Source organism: Nuphar pumila, chromosome 2 (genome assembly GCF_984573655.1).
Source record: "Nuphar pumila chromosome 2, dmNupPumi1.hap1.1, whole genome shotgun sequence".
Classification (NCBI taxonomy): domain Eukaryota; kingdom Viridiplantae; phylum Streptophyta; class Magnoliopsida; order Nymphaeales; family Nymphaeaceae; genus Nuphar; species Nuphar pumila.
In genome coordinates this window covers 104,102,140-104,114,382 of record NC_143250.1, presented here as the reverse complement: position 1 = coordinate 104,114,382, position 12,243 = coordinate 104,102,140, and the positions used below count along the sequence as shown (strand labels likewise).

At 41.4% G+C, this 12,243-nt stretch overlaps 1 protein-coding gene across 1 annotated transcript; it reads left to right on the top strand.

The window, feature by feature from the left end:
* Positions 1–2,303: 2,303 nt before the first annotated feature.
* On the top strand, positions 2,304–3,039 carry LOC149846507 (HMG-Y-related protein A-like). The gene is made up of 2 exons (XM_089998035.1): positions 2,304–2,381; positions 2,483–3,039. The coding sequence occupies exons 1-2, from the start codon at positions 2,319–2,321 to the stop codon at positions 2,996–2,998; spliced, it is 579 nt and encodes a 192-aa protein (XP_089854161.1). The 5' UTR covers positions 2,304–2,318; the 3' UTR covers positions 2,999–3,039.
* Positions 3,040–12,243: the final 9,204 nt, after the last annotated feature.

Here is a 12,243-nt window from a genome sequence, read left to right as displayed (position 1 = left end):
AACGGCAGTGAACCGAGGGAAAATGGGGCCTCGCCCCGCCTCACTCCATTTGGACTGAGGATGGAGGACATGAAACATGGATGTAGACAGAGATGAAGGTTAAAATCAAAACTTGTGCATGGATGAACTTACGCTTTCCCCCACCCTGCCCTGCACTGTCCCCAATCCTTGATAGTAAAATAACTAAAATACCTTTAGGGATGGCAACTGACTGGGAAGAAACATGGTCCCATCCCGCCTTGCCCCATTTGGATTGGGGATGGAGGACATGAAATGGGGATGGAGGTTAAAATCAAAACCCATGCAAGGATGGAGGGCAGAATTTTGAGACGAGATGGTGGCAAAGACCTTGTCCTTTGCCTTTGCTCTGGCCCATTGTCATCCTTAAGAGATATAGATGTTGAATGTGTAGACAATAAAAAACTTTCATAAATAATTAATGTTGTACATGATATGAAGAACATTGTAGATGATGTAGAACTCCGTCGACAAATTAATGCTAGTAATGTTCACCACAATAATTTGGATGGCATTCAACCTTTTAGGGTCGATGATATAATTATGTATAATTTGTTAAACATTGTAATTTATGTTTGAAATGTGTGTGTTATTTTTATGGTTAATCTTGAAAGTTGAAAATGCATGCATTAAAAAAAATGAAGCATTGGATACAATAAATTTTGATTTAGTTTGTGCATCTAAACAGTCAATTAGTAATAGTGTTGATCACATTGACAATGGATGATCAAATGATGATGGTGATGATCATAACATGTCAGTTGAGGATGACTAAAAAATGATAGAAGAGGACGAAGATACTGATGACATGAAATAAATAATGACGGATAAAAATAATGCATAAATAATAATTGAGAAGTTCAACCCTTTAGTATGATTTATAAGCTATATAAGCATTTGTTGGGTATTAAAATTATTTTATTTTTTACACTAATGATAGGTGATTGTATAAGTTGCAAGTCTTTCAATGTGATGATTATCTCATTATCTCCGAACTAAAATGTGTTGGTTACTAGATTTTAAAACCACACAATGAACTATAAGAGACATTGATCAATATTTGATTGTATGACCTTCAAGAATTTTTTAAAATGCATAAGATCAAATCAATTCTTTGCTTCTTCCGATAGTATTAAGAAACCGGTATAACTGGTGTAAGAAGATGTTGGATGCTTTATTTTCTTAAAGCATGCAAAATCCTTGTTTACAACTTTTTCAGACAAGGTATGGTACAGCCATGTGAAATTGGGATCTGGACCAAACTTGACTTTGCCTGATCTAAATCACATTTGCAATCCAATTAGTAGCAGCTGCTTAAAAGTCAGATTCTGGTCAACTATGGTGTGGCCTTTATCCAAAACCAAGTGAAACTTAATCAGATCGAGCAAGATTGCTGGGTCAGGTAGTTCTGCACGGCCATAACCAGTGGTTCTTGGGTTCAAACCCCAGAGCCGGGTAAGGACAACATGATTGGATCCGTAATTCTCAAATTCTGGGTTGGGTTCCATCTCTGCATTGCGGAATACAGAACTAAGTGTGAACCTGAACCAAGCTCATCTGCAATCAAAACGTTACACATGAAAACTTGCCAAATGTAGTTTGGATAGATTCGTGTTTTATTCTTTTTGGGTTTTCACTATATCCGAACAATCACCTGAAAGAACTCGTAAAAGATATGCAAACGAATAGGATCTACTGCAAATAGCAGGTCCGGTGACTCCGATCCATACATTATAATGGATCAAAATTTGAAAATTTGGATACCCAAAATATGATGACTAGACCAAGCAAACGGATCCCAATGAGACCATCCATCCACGACTATTGATGCAAGCAATTTGGCTTGGTGTCTAGGGATGACTGACTGAATCCAAGTCTATTTCGGTCCCATTCGGAAGAGAAAGCTGTATCCACTACTAATTTGACTTGATTTGGATGTGGTACTTTTACATCCGAATCCAAATCTGTACCCGACTCAAAATCCAAGAAAATCCGACCCAGATACACGTACACGCGTACGAGCTAGGGTATATAGTCTTAACGTGATTCGAGCTCCGAATCCGAGTAACCTAGATCTGACTATATCTGATCCGTGCCCGATCCGAATCACAAACACCAAAAAAGCAAGACGCCAAGGCCTCCACGTCACCGATCCGCGTCCCCCCCTCTCAACCCACTGGGCGCCCTCCGATCGGACCTCCCCCAAACCGTTTCCAACCGTCCGATCGACCATCAAATCCATTTTAAATCTCTCTCTCTCTCTCTCTTTCTCTGCTTCTGAGAGCTCGCAACCCTCGCTAATGGCGTCCGAAGAGGCAGAAAAGTCCCCATCGGTCTCCCCCAATCACCCTCCATACCCAGAGGTAAACGAAAAACTGTCCCGCAGAATCCTTTTCTACAGAGGAGGGCTCTTGAAAAGTTCTCCCCCCAACCCCAAATTTGATTATTTTTGTCTTTATTGTAGATGATCATTGCTGCTCTTACCGCCCTCGACGAGAATAACGGCTCCAGCAGGCCGGCGATCGCCAAGTATATCGAGTCGACCTACTCGGACCTGCCCCCGACCCACTCGTTGCTCCTCACTCAGCACCTCAAGCGGCTAAAGGAGACGGGCGAGGTCGTCATGGTGATGCTCGGCTACAAGCTCGCCCCGAAGTCGAAGGGCGACAATCCCGCGACGCCGCCAAGCCGAGGCCGCGGGCGTCCGCCGAAACCAATGGACATGTCAGCCACGGTGAAGGTGCCGAGTCCGAGGGGGAGGCCGCGGAAGGTCCAGAAGGTCGCCTCCCCGCCGACGACGATGGGGACGCGGCCGCGCGGTCGGCCGCTGAAGGCCAAGACGGGTGTCATCTCACCTAGGGTTCAGGTGAATGTCGCCGCCCCGCCGACGACGAAGGGGACGCGGCCTCGCGGCCGGCCGCCGAAGGCCAAGACGGGCGTCATCTCACCTAGATTTCCGGTGAAGGTCAACGAAGAATGAACGGCGGAGCCCACCTTGAGGTTCGTCGTCTTCTCCTTCCTCCCCCCCCCCCCCCCCCCCCCCCTATTTCTTTTTCTTTTTTGTAATTAATTGAAAAAATGTATGATGATGGCATGGTTGTAATTTGAGTAGTAGCCTCTCTCTTCTCTATTCTTCTGGTCTGCAACTTATCCTAAGGGGAATTTTCTCAAAATTGTGTACCTTGAATCTTTACAATCAAAAACTAAAATTTACATCCTTAACAGTAAGGATAAACCAATAAGTGTTCTGTATATGTGATTTTCTCAAAATTGTGTACCTTGAATCTTTACAATCAGAAACTAAAATCTACATCCTTAACATCAAGGATAAACACCACTGCCGCCATAATCACCTTCATTCCCAATATGGGCACACGATAAATCACGCTATTAACAACATCTACATTTGCCTGAAATTCATTCACCAAGACTTCAACCAAAACCATCCATGAAAATTATGAATAAAAAATCAGAGATCAATTTTTCACCAACATAACCATCCAAACTAAGTCAAGCAAACATGAAACGTATCCATTTAGAGAGAGAGAGATCGCGCTCACTAGAGTTTTTTTTTTTGAAAGTCTAGCTGGGATTAGGCAGACCCCTACCAGATAACTCTTAAGCCCCCATGTGGGAGAGGGATTCGAACCTGGGCCTTCAGCTTGGCACAAGACCCTGCTTGTCACATGGAGATCTTGCGGGTCTCATTGAGGTCTAACCGCACTTTGCCTTTGCCTCACTTGAGCAAGCTAGCACCAAGCCGCCTCTGCAGCTTCGGAGAAACCACATGGAGTCTCTCTCTCTCTTTCTCTCTCTCTCTCTCTCTATATATATATATATATAGGTTACTTGGAATAAGTCAGTGGACCTCTTGTGGGGACCCCTGTCAGTTTGTTGATGTAAAAGTTGGTGGGTCATTTGGAGAACTTGATGTTGGGCAACAATGTTATTTTCAAACAATGTTATTTTCAAGCAGATCCAAATTATATTCTGGCAGATGTATAGGCTTCGTTAAGCATTTTTCTTCTTGATCTTCAGTGTCACTTGCTGTTAAGGCTTCCCCTGAATTCAGACTGATTAACTTATTTCTAATTTGTATTTTGTGCTTTTTTGGCTCATGTGTTCTTTGTTGGTTTGGGTCTTGTGTGTTTGTTAGTTTCAACTTTTGTTGAACTTGTTGTAATGTTGATATTTTTGATTAGTCTCTCTCTTTAAGAGAGAGATGGGTAGGTGCTAAATTGACATGTTTTAAATGAGTTTTTCTGTAGTGTTTTTTTAGTTATGATAATCTACATCCGGATCATGTGTTTCCAATGAAAAAATGATATTTGGAGCCTCAAAAATTTAGAAAGATTTTGAATTGTTAGATTTTTTGAACCTTATAAATACCCCACCCATGTGTGGGAATCGAACACTTCAAGCCTTATAAAATCACGTACATAGATCACATTTGTATAGTCAGAATTTAAAAATAAAACAAAAAACCCTGAAAAACTCATAACATGTATCATTTCGCACTTATCCATTACCTCTGCTGCCCTCTATATGAATACTAAGTATGAGACGAAGCCTTCGCTTCTCTATCCAAAATTCAAAGTCCAAATATTATGTTGTGTATCCTTGGGGTTTGTCGCTGTTGTAGCTTTAGACCTAACAAACCCTACTCATGTACTTTTTCTTCGAAGGTGACCAAGGGTCAAGCCCCCACTCATAAGCTAGTCTTGCCTTGGAGCCCAAGGGTCTTCATTCATATTAACATTGTTATCAAGGGCAGACTAGCATAAGTGAACCGAGATTTTTATGTTTTTTTCTTAAATTTCTTATACGGATGTAATCTACACGCTTAGTTTTAAAGAGACCGACTCTGGTCTCATCCAATTGTGTTGCATAAACAAGATTTTTATAAGGCTTGAACATCGACACTTCAAATATTTTTAATATTTAAGCATTCAAGTCATATTTTTTATCGGAAAAGCATGATCCAACAATCGATTTCAACCAATGGTTGAATTTAAAAAAAAAGTATTGAAAAATACCTAATTCACACTAGTTTTCATATTCTAGTGGCCTTTGCTATCAATAATATTATTATTATTAAGATGCAGTCAAAAGCATTATAAGACTCGGATCAATGTTCAAGCATGACTCGAACATAGGAAACTTGATCTAAAATATGGTTGAGTCGGTTGTCTTTGTCGTGTTGACCAAGCCTTGTTAGCCTCTTCAAGGCCATATCGAGCCTTGGTGTTGGAAACATGACGTGATTGAGTTGTGCCTGATCACGCTGACTTGGTATGAATCTTGCTTGGCATGTTTGGAACCCACTTGAGGCTGGCATGGGCCAATGATGTTTCATTAGGGATACTGATTGTATACGGCTTGTAGTGTTTGGTTAGTGCACCCAAAGTCGGCCCGATATTGACTCAGACTCGGCAGGTTTGGACCTATAAGGGAGTTGAATTTGACCAAGCTCATCGGAACTTAATTAGGCCCAGTCCAGTCAAAGCTTGGTCAAATCCTAGCGTTGGATTGCTTGGAGACCAAGGAAACCATACTGTGCGTCGACTTCACCAGCTATCACTCTTATGGCTTAATCTTGTAAACTAGTCCACTCAAGACTCAATTAGTTTAACCGTGGTTTAATAAGCAAAAAGGATCCTATCCTTTGACATATGATGTTCAAAGTATCTATGTTGCTCCTAGCTGTCCAACTGATGCATTTAGTCGGCTACAATTAATCCACATTCTAATCCAGGAGAGAATTTAGACTAACCTTAGCTGTTGGTTGGACGGCTAAGATTGAATGTAGAATGGATGATGCCAATGGTTCGAATCCGAAATAGTTAAATACATGGGGGATTCAGATTGGAATCAAATCCAAAAACAACTACAAATTGCAAAGCCCCCATCCTGGATCTGACCCATTTGCATCCCTAGATGATGAAATTTGTTCTAGGGATGACAGTGGACTGGGGTGGGGGCAGGGGACAAGGTCTCCACCCCTGCCCCATCTCAAAATCCTGCCCATGGGTTTTGATTTTAACCTCCATCCCCGTTTCATGTCATCAATCCCCAGTCCAAACGGGGTGAGGCAGGGTGGGGCCCCATTTCTCTTCAGTCCATTGCCATCCTTAAAGAAAGATTGGGGACGGGGCGGGACGGGGCAAGGCGGAGATCAGGACAGGGACTAGGAGGGGGAAAACATAAGTCCATCCCCGTTCGAGTTTTGATTTTAACCTCCATCCCCATTTCATGTCCTCTATCCCCGGTCCAAATGGGGCGAGGCTGGGCGGGAGCCGGTTTCCCCAAGTCCACTGCCATCCCTAATCTAATCTGTTCTCCTCCTACCTCAAGGTTGCTTAGCCTTTTGTTAGATTTTCATGAGCCCAATAAAATAAACTTACAATTTTTTGTTTTTTGCCATTTCTTTGTGTATGCCCTTCTGTTGCCTTGGATACTCGAGTTTAATTGCTGGTAGCCCTGTGTAAACCAGAGAAGGCATTGGATTGAATACGGTTCAGGAGAAAAGATTATTGGTTGTCATTGCTTGAACCCGACATCGCCAGTAGGGGTGGGCATTAGGCCAGGCCTGTTTAAAGCACTACTCATCGGGTTTTAAGTGCGGCCCAGCCTGAAGATGACCCAGTTTTTAATGGGATCGGGTTTGAAGAGCATCCCATGACCCAACCTATTGGCTCAATGTTCAGCGGGTAGGTCTAGCCTTGCCCAAATCCATTTGTAAGTTATTTTTTAATGAAGTTCATAAATTAATTTCTATTATACAAAAAAAGAATGAATTAATTGAAAGATTAATATACTCATCTAATTATCTTTTTATTTCTGCAACTAATTAGGTAAGTTACCAAGTTACTATGCAACCAGCTACTAAAAAATTAATTAAATAACTTAAGCCCTAAAAAGTTAATTAAATAGCTCAAACCCATCAGGGGTAGCCCGTGGACCAACCCAAGCCTGCTCCATGTATATAACGAGTTGGGTTTCGGCCTGGTAGCTAATGGGTCAGGGTCTAAAACCTTGACCCAAATCAAGCTCATGGTGGGTTGGGTGGCTTGACTGACCGGGCAGCCTGGCCCATTGCCCACCCCTAATCGTCACTCATAGTGTTGCCACCTGTGTCACAAAGATATTAACTATTTAGATACAAAGACACATGACACAGGTTCAACTCACAAGTTCGAAATCTTTTGGGAAAATAGGATAGGAGGACACAAACATTTTTTATTTTATAATCAATATAGTAAAAAATGCAATTTGTATTGAACTAATATTAAAAGTATTAAATATTATTACAAATATTAAAATAAAAGCCTTACATGTTAGTGTCCATGTCCTGACCGATCATGTCACCAAAGGACACTCACCCAAAACAAGTGGATGTTTTCCGCAACTCCATCACCTCAACATCACATTTGGACAAAATCATATTTTGAAACACATGAAGACCAGAAAAAACAGAAGGCGCAACGCAACGAGGTGAAAGCCAGTCAAAGTTGTCCTCAACTCACTCATAAATTTGGAAGTAAACCAGAAAAAAAAGTTCATTTTGCATATTCTGGTTATCAAAGCAGGTTATATGTTCCCCCCCCCGAACAGGGCCGGTACTGAGATCTCATGTTCGGGGCTTCCAAATAGCGCCACGTATACAATCGAGACCGGCATGGTTCCCGATGACAGTCCGCATCATACTGCATCGTAATTTGGTGCCGCAACAAAGACTTAAGTACCCTTTACCGTCATTCGCTTCATATTTCTCGAACGGACATAAATGCCTTCCTTCTAGAAAACTGAACCGTCGGTTCATGAAAAGGACAAAACTGCCCTCCATCATTTCGTGCCAACGAACGTTCCGCAGAGTTTGCGTATGTAGCAAGCGTTATGTTGTAGGATTCAAATAGTTCGAAACAATCCATTCTCGCTCTAAGCACTCTACCGGAGATTCTTTGCTTTCATCTGGAGTCGTCGAAGCATCCTTTCCCTTTGTTCCAGAGCATCTGTTTTCGTCTTACCACTGCTTACTCTACAGTTGGAATATCCAAATTCCCATCGTTTCGGTGAGTTTCGTGTAACGATGTGTTTCTTCAATCTGAAGATTGCTTCTTATACAACGATTTGTTTCTTATGAACCCAAATATTCCGACGATTTCTAATCATGATGATCGTGTAATGTGTTGTGCAGGTTAGCAATGTCTGCGCCTCATCAGATTAGAGATACCTCATCGTTCTATGGGTTGCCTATTAGAGAAGTGATCCACCAGTCCCATCTATCTAAGGTTTTTGAAAGATACCAAAATATACTTAAGATTGAGAACGATGAAGACAGTGAAAAAGCCTTGGAATCGTATTATGCGGAGGATTATCCATCAGATATCGAGGCTGCGGACCAAAGGAAGAACTCTGAAGAACGAAAGATGCAGAACAAAGATGACGAAGAGAAGGCAAAGGCAAGAAATATTGCTGAGAATTTGAAAAGAAGGCTGAGGATTGAGGCACTGTTGAGGGAAAAGAGGAAGAAGAATGAGGAGGAGTTTCAAAGTTATGTTAGATATTTAATGGATGAAACTGCAGCAGAATGCAAGAGGAGAGGCTTGGAGCGCAGTGCAATGTTTAAGAAGGCATGGCTACTGAAGAAGGAGGAGGAGAGGCGAAGGCAAATGAATAAGGAGGAGGAAAAGAAGAAACAGAATATTCCTCAGTATGAGGAAGAAAAGGAAAGGCGAATGAGGGAGAAGGAGTTTGAGGAAGCTAAGGAAATGCAAAGGCAGGAGAAGGAGAATGAGGAAAAGAAGGAAAGGTAACGGAAGGAGAAGGAGGAGGAAGAAGAAAAGGAAAGAGAAAGGAAGAAGCAGGAGGAAGAATTCCAGGAAAGAAGGAAACAAGAACTGGAAGAGAAAGAAAGGCGGCGGAAGGAGAAGGAGGAGGAAGAAAAGGAAAGGGAAAGGAAGAAGCAGGAGGAGGAATTGCAGGAAAGGTTAAGGAAGAAGCAGAAGGAAGAGGCGAAAAGGGAGAGAGAAATGAAGCAGAAGGATGAGGGAAAAAAGCAGAGAGAAAGGAAGGAGAAGGAGGAGGAGGCGAAAAAGGAGAGAGAAATGAAGCAGAAGGATGAGGGAAAAAAGCAGAGAGAAAGGAAGGAGAAGGAGAAGGAGGAGGAGGCGAAAAAGGAGAGAGAAAGGATGCAGGAGGAGAAAAGGGAGAGAGAAAGGAAGCAGAGGAAGGAAGAAGAGAAAAGGGAGAGAGATAGGAAGGAGGAGAAGAATAGGGAGAGAGAAAGGAAGCAGAAGAAGAAGGCATAGAAAAGGGAGAGAGAAAGGAAGGAGAAGGAGGATGAGAAAATGAAGGATAGAGAAAGGATGGAGAAGGAGGGTGAGAAAAAGGCATGCGATGGTGGAGCCGATAAAGATGGAGATTGAAATGCAATTGGAGGCAGTGGACCCACCAGAAAGTCCCAGGTTGGATGGAAAACAGCAAAAAATAGCGGCCAAGGTAAATATATTCGTTCTGTCTGTGAAGATTTAATAACATGTTTAGCGATTTTGGTATAGCGATTACTGTGTTAGGTATTAATTTGTATAGCGATTACTGTGATAGTCTGTCTGCAACCAATATTATTTATAGCGGTTAGTAAAATAGTATTTATAAGTACAAATGGAACTAAATTATAATTGGTAGGAATAATATGTTATTTTGTGTTACAGGGAGTTCACATGAGAAGTAGAGCAGTAGGTGAAAAGCTCGGAGGTCGGTGTCAATGGCCTGTAGTTCTGTCGTGGTATGGTCAGCTGAGTGCATATCAGAAGGACCGATTACGAAATATGCACTTCGGTGGCCTTTTGGACCAACAATATTTTGAAACTTGCTGGAATACCATGACCCACCTGGTAAATAAATGGAATGATAAGACAAACACATTCCAGTTTGATTCTTTTGAGATCACCATGACTCTAGAAGATGTGGCGATGATCACTGGCCTTAAGTGCGATGGCAGTGCTGTCCTGTTACGGCATTCAAACTATAAGGCAAGGGAGAAATGCACGGCCCTGTTAGGAATGTCGATGGACGAATGAAGTCAATGTATTTCTGGTGGAATAAATTTCACATCAATGAAGGTCTCATTTTTTCGTAATAAATGGGAAGGCCACTCCGCTACTTGTGCATCTGAAATAGCTGACCAAGAGTTGTGCGGCTTCCTTCTATATTTTTTTGGTCTTACATTATTTTCCGATTGTTCTGGTTCGAGAATAAGTTCCATGTGGCTGCAGTACCTGGCAGACTTAAACGAAGTGGACAACTATGTTTGGGGTGCCGCTATGCTCGCACACTTGTACAGTCAACTCCACCGTGCGAGTAACGGTACGAAAACAGTTAGTGGATTTTGGCCATTTGTTCAGATATTTGTTGATTACATACTTAGTAATTGTAGAACAATCTCATTGCAGGTTGTGGTGTTACTAATAATATTGTTTTTGTTAGGCCTGGGCGTTGGAACATATTATCCCATTGCGTCCTCGTTGTGGCCCTCCGATTTGTGGTTTTCCAAAGATCGGTCGTTGGGCTAGAATAAACGTCGCAGTTTATAATGCTAAGTCCATTTTAGATGGGCTGCAACTAAACGAGGTAAACGTTCTAAAATTATTTACAATCGCGACAGCATTTACCATTGAGTATTATAAATCGTTGTAATGTTCAGCATTCTTAAGTATCCATCGCTGCAGGATTGTCTTCCGTAGTACATATCGTTGTTTCCATATCATGCGTAAATAAATGTTAATATATTTGTCATTCTTTATTAAAAAGAATTACCAATGTACAGGTTTTGTGGAGACCTTATGGAGATGGGGAGGACGATGATGAAGACGTTGTTGCGGTGGCTGCTAGATTGGCTTACCGCGATTTGTGGCTATTCTGCAATTTTGAAGCCGAGTTGCAGCAAGATAGTCGAGTTCTTCTACAATCTGGCTTGGGGCAGTCTATCCCAAATAAGCCTTTGGAAGTGAGAAGGAAGATGAATAGTGGTGGTGGCAGGAACGTTAATTGGCCCGATCGTTACAGGGACGAATTATTAAATTGGAACTCAGGTGGTTTGATCCCTTCTATTTCGAAACCACATGAAGGACGACAATTTGATCCCTTCTATTTTGAAAGGTATTGGGAACCAATGAGGCAAAATCGGAAGATTGAAAAAATTGTGAACCCATGCCTCCCAACTGCCCCTTCTCATGTTGCAGCCCAGCCTCTACAACCAAAACGCCGTCTCTCTCCGGTTACTACGACTGGTCCCTCAGTAACAAATCGCGAAGAAGAGCGAACACTTGCACTAAAAGAGAACATTGTCTCTGCCACAAGGTTCGAAGTTGTGGAGAGGGAGAATAAGAAATTAAGGGCAGAAGTAAGCACTATGGGGATTCAATTGAACTCAGTGGTAGAGATGATGACCAGTTTTCTTAATAAAGGTCTCGCAACGAAGATGCCACGCAGGATAGACAGTGTACAAATAAAAAGTGAGAGACAATTCTATGATATTTCATCTGATTCGTCAAGTGCCTCGGAATAAATCATAGTTTTTCAATTTTATCACGCTAGGTTTTTGTTGTAATTGTATAATGAGTTGTAGTAACGTGACATTCTTTTATTGTTTAATTCTTTTTTATTACATCTTTTCGTCTGTGGATCTCTGAAATAAATAAACTTCAATCGAAAATAGATGTTTGTTAAAAAATTGTGGCATTGCCTAACCTCTCTAGAATCGCTAAGTTATATCATTTTTGTTTAGCAATCGCTGTATTTGTCTCCTCCTCGAAAGAATATCGCAATAAGAATTGGCGATGTAAGCCTTGAACAATAATTTAACGAGTTCTGACGGCGTAAATGATAACAGTCAATAGCGATAAGAAAAGGGTTTGTCGTTGCGTGAATATATCGATGTATCCATATACGATAATCAATAGAATAATCGTGAAATATTATTCTAACCCAAAAGCTTGTTATAATGCGACCGACAAACGACGGGGTTTTTATTATTTAAAAGTTAATAATTAAATTTTTGGGGTGTTTTCGAAAAAGTCCGGCATGTAAGACAACGTATTTTTAATTATTTCTATCGAAAAAGGGCGGTTTGTGGAAAGACGTATTTTTAAATTTTTCGTAAACAATCATTTAATTTGGCTGCTGCTATCGAAAATAGGGCGGCAGACGTATTTTTATTTATTT

Coding starts and splice junctions, on each gene's coding strand:
- LOC149846507 (XM_089998035.1), top strand. CDS start 2,319: ATGGCGTCCGAAGAGGCAGAAAAGTCCCCATCGGTCTCCCCCAATCAC. Junction 2,382..2,482: donor ATCACCCTCCATACCCAGAG/GTAAACGAAAAA, acceptor TCTTTATTGTAG/ATGATCATTGCTGCTCTTAC.